The 9983-nt window shown below is 40.9% G+C and overlaps 1 protein-coding gene across 1 annotated transcript in view; it reads right to left on the bottom strand.

Moving 5' to 3' along the window:
• Positions 1 to 3623, bottom strand: part of mapkapk2a (MAPK activated protein kinase 2a) — a 31100-nt gene extending 27477 nt beyond the window's left edge. Inside the window, exon 1 of the mRNA XM_047583007.1 lies at positions 2821 to 3623. Within this exon, the coding sequence (XP_047438963.1) occupies positions 2821 to 3060 (240 nt within the window). The 5' untranslated portion in view covers positions 3061 to 3623. The remainder of the gene's footprint in view (positions 1 to 2820) is intronic.
• Between the last annotated feature and the right edge of the window lie 6360 nt (positions 3624 to 9983).

Here is a 9983-nt window from a genome sequence, read left to right on the forward strand (position 1 = left end):
GGTATATTTTGTGCAATCATCTTTTGAGCAAACACCACATTACAACTCTTCTATAACAATAACGACAACCTCCTGCAGCACAGCTTTGCTGGGTCACGTTGCGGCCACCTGTGTGTGAGTAGCCGTTATGACGTTTGTCCTTTATTAATCATTAACCAATACAGAAAGTGATCTCCAGTGGCAGTTCCTGATAAAGTAAAACCTCTTTCCAGCCTGCCTTAAAGGGGAAATGAAGTAATAAATCAAGTAAACCGCATTTTATAAGACTATTTACAAATGTTACATGTTTATGTTATATGTTTTTAGCATGGGCACCACCACCTTGCTGTTCATGGGGTTGGCTGGTTTGGCGATTACGCTAGCGACAGACAGTGAATGAGAGAAGAGAGAGCTAGAAAAGACGGCTGGTGAAAGATTCGCACTGTTTGTAATCATATTCCTGCATCTATCGAACACCGAGTAGCATGTACTTGTTTTATATCGCATTTTTACATGTGGTTACAGCTAACTTGGCTTACCTGCTATAAACAGGACGTTGCAGTGTTTCTGCCAACACATCATTCAGTGAAAGCACTGCCACTCACAACAGGTCCACCTCCCAGCATATAATATGGAAAGCCAGCAGATGGACTCGGAAACAGTGGCATTGATGTATAAGAGCCACTGACACCAGATAGTGTTGCCAACATGTTCTTCTCTCCAAACCACCGGTTTCACCATTTCATGGTACCACTGCTCTTAGCGGTACCACTGCTGGTTTCTACACCCTATCGATTCAAATGCATAACCTATGGGTCAGTCATGTGAATGCCCCCTCATCTCGACTGGAGGTGAAAACATGCAAAACCACTGACACAACACCAAAGTGCAGGGAAAGGAAAAAGAAAATAAGTCTATATGTAAAATGTCATATACGCACTTTATTGATAGAGCTGGTTCAAATGCATTAAAAAACTCAAACACTGCAGTTGCACTATACAAAACCAAACAATTCACATATTTACGTTTCTGCATGTTTTAAGTGTGAATTTTTTTGTGTGTGAATAATTTTCTGTGTTAAGAATAAAGCTTGAAACTTGATTCAGCTGTCATATCTTATACTATAACTGGGCACTGGTCCGTGAGCCATTTTTCTAGTTTCGTCCACATCTCTAGCAGCTAGATAACACCAAGATCAACTTTTTTTTATCGTTTGAATTACTATTGCATCCTCACAACTACGCTTCACCCTGTTGTTTACCCACACAAATGGCGCCAATGACCCAAAACGCACTACAGCTTTGCGAGTGTGACGATAGGACACACTAAAGACCGATAGGATTTATACCGGGCGCAAGACCTCTTTCCATTTTATCCTTGTCCATTTCCAATAGCATTCAGAAGGATACAACCAACCCTGTGACGTATTCGATTATGTTGCTTCAACATGGCGACTCGATAGCAGGTAGGCCAGGTGGAAATGACCAAACATAAACCTCTTAAACTCTAATTTTGGCAACTTTTTAATATTTGACTTTAGCAAATATATTTGGCAGCACAAGGACCGATACATGTACGTTTAAAATTTACTGTAATTTCAGAATTACTGGTTGAAAGAGTGTAACTTCATTTAAATCTAAAGCACAAAATTGCTTATACAACAATTATATCCTACCACAGTAGGTGATGGATGTGGGGGATATGCAAAGGAAACAAGTATGTAATCTAGAAACATCATCAAACAACATGCATCTATCTGTTCCTGAGACTTCATAGGTGAGATGCGACAGTACGTGTTATAAACTCCCATATTCTCTTGATGTGTCATGATGTGAATTTATTTGTATCAGACATCCAATTACATTCTGGGGTATGAGAGGATGGTTGGTGATTATATAAAATACAAAGGGGAGAGATGCATCACCAACATCATCAAGGCAAAAATCAAAACTGAGGTTTTAAAGGATCTGTTCTGTATGACCAACATGCCAACAAATGAATACACTCAGTTATTCAACAGTTGCCAGTTCATCAGGTAGTCTAGTGAGAACAAATCCATTCTAATACAGCAGTCCTGTGCTTAATATATTCTTCATGAATGTTTTGGTATTCAGCTTTTGTTTAAAATAAAAGAGAGCTGCCGATTCAACTGTGTTTTCTCTGTGTAGGTTGTGGTTTGTAGCACTATGGAGTTGTATTTTGTTGTTGACACATGTCCCTTTTTTGAAAGTTTCCACTTTTGTGTTTTTAATGAAATACCACCACAAACTACCTCCTTCAAAATGGTAGCACAGTTCAATTACCATCCTGTGTTACTCTGTTTCAACATAAACTGAACATTATAACAGTCATGAAGCAGGGTTTAGTGCAGGACTGTTATTTTAGAATGTATTCATTTTTATTTCATGTTTTGGGTTGCGAGTGTTTATTTTCTACAGGCCTAAAATCAAGCAGATAGATAGATAGATAGATAGATAGATAGATAGATAGATAGATAGATATTATTCATCCCAAACTGGGAATTTTCACAATTTCAGCTACTTATGATTGTGACCTGTACCTTTTCCAATCATTGACTTAGCATAGTATGTAGCATAGTTACATAAAATAATGATTGAAAACATATGGACATATGAATTAATCTTCTAATTGTTTCAGCTTTAATTGTTGGATTATTAATAGTGGGATATTGGTCGAATCAACAAAATGAATGCAGTCTACCTCTAGATGGTGTCAAGTGGTAACAACTAAAGTTAACTAAAACTAAAGATGTACTCTTAATTAAAACTAAGGTAACCCATTAACGGTCTCTTGTATGTATAGTAAGCAGGTATGACCTACCTTCAGAGCATACTTGTCACCGGTCTTCTTCTGAAAGATTTCAAGAACCTTGCCATTGATGCCCAGCCCCAGCACCTGGCTGGTCACCTTGTATTCATCTGTTATGGCGTTCTTCTTGATCTGTAAGCTGGGTTTGGCGTGAAAGGGGAGGAACTGGCCCGTGGGGTTCTGCTGCCCCGCCGGGTTCTGCTGCGCCGCCGTGTTGGGGAACAGCGGCTGATTCTGTGCGTTGGACAGCATTTCTAATAGTCTTGAGAGATGAACAAGAGCCACCTCTCAACAACACGGCTCTGCCGCTTCCTTTTAAACAGAGACCGACTCTTCCTGCGTTTAGCTGGCCTCCGACGAACCGAACACCGACTAGTGGCAAGGCCCGAGGAGAAACTAGCAGTAACTCCGACGTTACGGGTTAATGAAGTCAATTAATTAAACGATAAAACTAGCTAAACCCGCTAGTCGTTAGCATGTAGCTCGAGCCTATCCTGTGGTCCGGGTTTCGGCGGCTAGCAGCTCAGCTATCGGTTAGCTTCTCCATCTCCGGTGGTGTCGCTCGTCCACCGGTTCCTCAAAGAAGCTTTCGGGAAACTTTTCTAAAACATCACACAAGTCGACCGCGGAGCTCGGCCTTTGTGTCGCGTAAGGTATACCCGAGCGTGTGAAGTTAGAAAAAGGACGACAAACAAAATACGAAAACGAAAGACAAGACGACAACAACAGGGGGGTAAAAGTCCGATAGCTCTAGCAGGGCTCACACACACACACACACACTTGACTTGACTTTCCAACCAACGGCCAGCAGCCAGACACCCAGCAGGAGCAGGTTTTACTTCTGACGTCATGGCCGGGGCTTTTCGGCGCTTAAAGGAGAAGTACCACAGAAGGCAGCGCAAGTAATGTTTATTTGTATAGCACCGTTCATATACAAAAGACACTTCACACAGGCAAAGACACATACATTATGTTGCATTAAAATCATAGAAATAAAAAGAAGATATACAGGAGAATAAATAGTTAACATTTAAAATGAAGCTAAAAATACATTTAGAATAGTGAAAATTTAGAATGATTAAAAGGATTAATACAATAAGACCATGAGGATGCTGCAGTGAACAATAACGTATTCAGCCCTGATTTAAACTGGCCGACAGTTAGAGCAGACCTCAGGTGTTCAGGAAGTGAGCAGTAATATTTTATGATGTATCATTTGATTAAGAGGAAGTGTAGTGATTTAATATATTTACCGGCATTCTTGTGAGATTATTATTATTATTTATTGGGGGGGGGGGGGGGGGGGGGGGGGGGGTGTAAACAACAATATCCTGTGTATTATTGTTGTTTTTCATTTGTTTGGGTGTGTGCATCTAATCTTATTGTTTTCGAATATCAGACTAGCAGAACAAGAACGGATAAAAACAACCAAAGTATGGGAAGACATCATCTGATAGACCATGATTTTGCAGCTATGTCATCCACAATCACATGAGTATTTCTAAACTCTTGGTGTGTTCTTTTGTAATTTCCTCTCATCCTCTAATATAACACTGCTTTGAATATGTTCATGGACATTGAATGCAGCATATGCTTTGACCACGAGATGGCAGAGTACTCTTATTTTTGTGTTTGTTTTTTGTTTCTTAACCAAACATTTCTTTATATCTATCATTGAAGCGTTTCATACTTGTACGAGGAGCATTTTATTAGTGTTTGTCACACACAGTAATACACTTATACAATATACACAATATACATTACACAATATACATTATTATTAACACTGAAAGTGAATGATTCTCCTCAGGCTCTTCAAAAAAAAAAAAAGGAAATTCTTAAACCTGAATGTTTAAATGTTTTACTATGTAGGGTAATAACGTAACACTGTGTAGATCAAATTGTGCTCAGACAAATCTGAAAACAATATGAAAAATGCCTGATTTCCCAGGAATGCGCACACTTTGGTTTCTTTTGTTTCCACTCAGCTGTGCCTCGTTTATTTGTGTACCTGTACAGTTCTCAGTCATGTGGACCTTCACAGACGACTTCAGATCAGCTGCATTATATGCTATTAAATGCAAATGTCACCTTAGCACACACAGGTCTTGTGCAATGTTATGTATAAATAGGACGACAGGGGCCGAGACCTACCTCAACGCACACACTTTACCCTCGCCTGGTGCTTCTTCTTGACATCAAGAGCCTGTTTAATCTCAAAAAAGGTACAATGTTATAAAGTTAGAAGGAATATTTCTAAAACACATTTAACATTGCAACCTAACATTTTGTCTAGCTTTATTTCAAGTATTGCCACATTATCAGACCTTGTAATAGTCCACTGTCAACGTGCCAAAGAGACGGTCAACAGTAATTGCCAGAATCCTTGAGTGAAGATCACATTTAAGTGCTCCCCATTCCATTCCAATGATGTATTTCAGGCTGATTAATTTTATAACATTATGCAATAATCGGCCTATAGAATGTATTTCAAATATAGCTCACGCATGATATTAATTACACAGTAGATATTCCGGATCACCCAAATGAATCAAAGTAACGAGACATGTTACTAAACTGGCAGGGACATTTAGTGTAGTGTTGACAGATTAGAGTAGCCATTATATATATGTAAAATGTCATCCTGACTTTGTTGTACGCACAAGTTAGCATTGATGGTCAAAACACCAACACCTGAAATATTCTCACTCTCACAAAAGCGTGGTCGATGCAAAAATTCTCATCATGCAGTTCAATAGCTAAGCCTATGCTCATTTTATGAAGCACCCGCACACATTATTTTCTACAGCACCTAAACTGATCTGTTAGAAGACGTGTAAGAAGATGGAGGGGAACATATTATAACTTTTGATTATAACTGTACGACGCCTTGCAGGTGGAAGCAGATAATCGCTCCTTAAATATGTCTATGATATGGACTGTCCATGACAATGTATGCATTCAAATATTTTGTATCACTACGACGATAGTGTTAAGTTGAGTATACTCTTCAACATATGTCATGCCTGTAATCCACCTACGATCCGGTAAAAATCCTTACCTGCCTGCATGATTAAGGATAAGAAATTGAAAATTAACACTGATTTACCGCGTATATTTAATAAAAACAAATAGTGCCCTGGAGGGATAGTACAACTGGCAGAAAGTGGAGGATTAACTCTTCTTTTGCCTAGTTTCTACACATTTTCGAGTTTCGACACATTTCTCTGTTATTATCCACAGTTATGTAAGAGAAGAACATCACACTGCCTCGTGGGCCCCATACATGGAGTACACCTATTAACACGCCCATGCACACACACACTAACACAGTATGCACCTTGACACGAACACACGTACGTATGTGAGAGAGGAGTCTGAAATTGGAAACAGCCTGAGTTTCTGACAGCGTTGTGCTGATGAATTAACACAGGCCGCACAGTTGCGTTACTTTACATAGCTTCGAGCGTACTTATAGCTTCTCCCCAGACGATTGGGACAACCTGTTCATTGCAGCGTTCTGTTGCAGCCCCGGTCGTTATTCTCCTTATTCAATACCATAGCAGTGAGATTGCTCACGTCCCGCTAACTATGTACGAATGATTTAAGTCCATAGCTGATGGGTTATGTGTGTCCCAAAGTTTCCTCTGGTTAACATGGTGCAGGAATTCAAGGCCTGTGTACAGAGCGTTATAATTTAGTATGCTGACATTTTCCTTTTCTCCTTTTTCTCCTTCCCAGAATGTTCCCCAGACACGCTCTCCTGTTTCACAGCACTTCTTTTAACATCCTGACCCGAAGGAAATCTCAGGGGCAGGAGGTGCATCTACCATCCCATTTTCATCCCCTCCCTCTGTTCTTCATTAGTGCTCATAAGTCAGAGCAAGTTTGGATCAGTTATTTCAGGCTGGCCAGAACCCATCTTTCTCAGAATAATCCTCCACCCTGGGCTGAAACCCTAGCCGGCTCTGGATATAGATCCATGGTCAGCACTGGCTCTGATATAAGATTCTAGCACCTGAACACTCACAAGCCTCCAACCCAACATGGGACCTGTTGAACCTGCTCACCCCACAGATGCATGCTGACACACACGCATACACACACACACAGATCATGATGCCCTCTTATGATCTCTCTCTCACTCACCCCTGCCCTTTTCTCTTTGTCTCTCCATCCCTCTCTCTCTGATTACATACTGTATGATCTCATATTATCCTACTTTATCTGCAACCGTCAACCACCACATTTCTTTACACATGCACTGCCTTAACCAAAAGAGAATCTGCTCAAACTAGAAACTTATATCATTCCCTCAGTCTGCGTGTTTGAGTCAAGCGCCAGGGTTTGCTCCAGGCCAGATTTACCTCACTGACACATGATAAAACAACAGAAGTGGTTTCCTTTGGTTTTGTCTGCGTTGGATGAGGAGTTCCTCAGAGACAACAGCTCTTGAGGGCAGGAGCTGAGTAAGCTCCCTTTCTCTCCATCCTCCCGTCTCTTTTCTCTGAAGCTCATTCCCTTTTCCCTTTTCACACACATAAACATAAAAAATCACACAAGGCCATGAAAAAAAATCCAGCAACGAGTCACCAACGTTATTACTTCCAAGGCTCTGAGAGATACAGACAGTGTAAAGTCATTTGCAATCTCAGCTCTGCAACATGGACCTCTGGAAATGGATGCGTTTCACAGCACACAGGAGATTATGGAGGTTACTGTGCATGCATGTGTGTGCATGGGCATGCTAAAAGAACTGAATATGACTTATTAATGTAGCTCATATATATTTGAGTATAATAGTAGTTCATTCACCTTATTCTTCTGGAACACATTGCCTGCTAGTGCATTGCTCTTAAAATCCTCCAGGACCAAGATTGAACATCCCTCTCTCTCTCTCTCTCTCTCTCTCTCTCGCTTGCTCACACATAAAGACCTGAACATGTGAAACCAAACATGAAAAGGCACAGGTGGCCTTTGACCAAAGAACTCCACAATGCCATAGAAATGAGCAACTGCATCTCACACACAAAGGAAACCCGTGTATGGCTTGTCACCCATGAAATGGCTGGCCTCATCCATAGCCCTGCAGGAAGCATGTGACCGTCGCTGGAATCCCCCTTTCATCAGAGACCGAACCGCACGCAGGCTCCCTGCAGCGATACGAGTGCCCTCAGTGGTCGCATGTGCTGCAAACCAAACCTTCCCCTCTGTGGAGAGATACAGTTTCTGCTCAGTAAAAGAGAAGAGAGGAAGAAAATGGATGTGAGAAGGTGTTTGTTAAAGGAAACCGAGAACTTGAATTGAGCCTAAAATTAGTTAAACAGACTAGAAACTCTGTTTCTTTTGAGGTTAGTGGGGCAGCAACTTGTTAGCTCATGATTGAGCTCTCACGTTTTAGTCACACAGACATTCCTGTCCCCCATCCTCTCGCCACCCAATAAACAAGAGACTGTTTGATGATAGGAGATGATTATTTAGCCTACTTCTCTTGCCAGCTCCTCATTTGCCCTACTCAGCTGTAGAGACTGTCCCAGTTTCAGTACCATCAAACAAACAACCAGACACAAATACACACCCACACCCCTCACTTTTTGTACTAGCAATCTCCTCGCTGTCTTTGTCTCCTGTTTCTTTCTAACATTTGCACACATGTGCAGACGGGTAGGTCTGATTCTGCTGACCCAGTGAGAGGCAACTGCTGGATGCTCCACTTATTCGGCACAGAGCGAGATTCTGTACTTATTGGTGCCTTGGCACAGGACCGTCTTTCCAGCAGACACAACACTGTGATGCTGCCTTTTCTCTCCATGAGTGACTCCAGGCCACTGACCGACCCAGTCTTGGAGAGAAGATATGCTCTTACACTCATTCAGTCATAGAGACAGTTGTATGTGTCTGTTTAGATAATGAGGCAGAGCATGGGCACAGTCAGAGGGCTGCTGTGAGCTCAATGAGATGACTGGGTTTTATTTATAAGATACTTTTCATGGAATAGTTACGTTATGAGGACATCACCCCCACAACTTTTTCACAGTTATAACTAAAGTCATTTTTTGGGTAAAGGTTACAGTTAGCTCAGGTTTAGAGTTACGCACTTAGCTGAGATGGTTAGGATTAGGATAATGGGCATTATGTCAATTGAAGGTCTTAACAAAGATAGAAACATGACTTTCTCTGTGTGTGTGTGTGTGTGTGTGTGTGTGTGTGTGTGTGTGTGTGTGTGTGTGTGTGTGTGTGTCTGGGGATCAGTGAGTTTTAAACCATCGGAGTGAGGACACTGGGCCCGGTCCTCACTTCTTAACATGAAAAGACTGAGGTTTAAGTCTTGGTTTTAGGGTAAAAGCTTTATGGTTAGCTTATTAGTTTGTGGTTAGTTGAAATGGTTAGTGTTAGGGTTAGTGGCTAGGGAATGCATTATACCAGTGAATGTCCTCACTAAGATAGCCATACAAACACAAATACATAAATCAATATTCTGTCACCCATCTTTCCCTTCCCCCGTGGCCAAGTCTAGATAGAATGTCAACACATGCCGCTTAGCTGTGTCATTGCTCCCTGTTTTCTCCTCTGACCCTCACTTCATTTCAGATCTATTTCATGTTCAGTGTTCTTAAAATCACTTTTCTATGGTCTGCGTATTCATACATTTGCTTCAAAAACATAATTCAATCCTTCTGAGTATGCACAGATTTTCTGGGAATCTACATATTTTATCAATTACATTTTTATTGGAAGGGTGTCGTGGTCATAAAGCTTTGGAATTTAACTGAAGCTGAGCAACATTATTTCATTACACTAAACAGGCACTGCTTGTTTCAAAGAAGATTTCCAGCACCTGTTCCAAAATGTGCTTGTTAGCTTTATGTTTACAACTTACTTACAGGTACAGCAGAAAGTTTTCCCAGGTGTGCACAAAAGAGCAAGACTTATATAAGGAACACAACCATCAGTAAAAAGCAAAAAACAAAAACAACATTTGGGATATTTTATGGAATAATGAGACCAAAGTGGAGATGTTTAGAGTTGGCGATACATCTAGTGTGAAAGTGTAAGAACTTAAAGACGAGAAGAATACTGATCCAACCCCCACTCCTGAAATTCCCTCAATCATCTCCATCTGTAGATTTAATTCTCACACACAAAAAAAGGTTGGTGCAATTTAATGAAAGCAG

Source organism: Mugil cephalus, chromosome 4, assembly GCF_022458985.1.
Source record: "Mugil cephalus isolate CIBA_MC_2020 chromosome 4, CIBA_Mcephalus_1.1, whole genome shotgun sequence".
Lineage (NCBI taxonomy): Eukaryota > Metazoa > Chordata > Actinopteri > Mugiliformes > Mugilidae > Mugil > Mugil cephalus.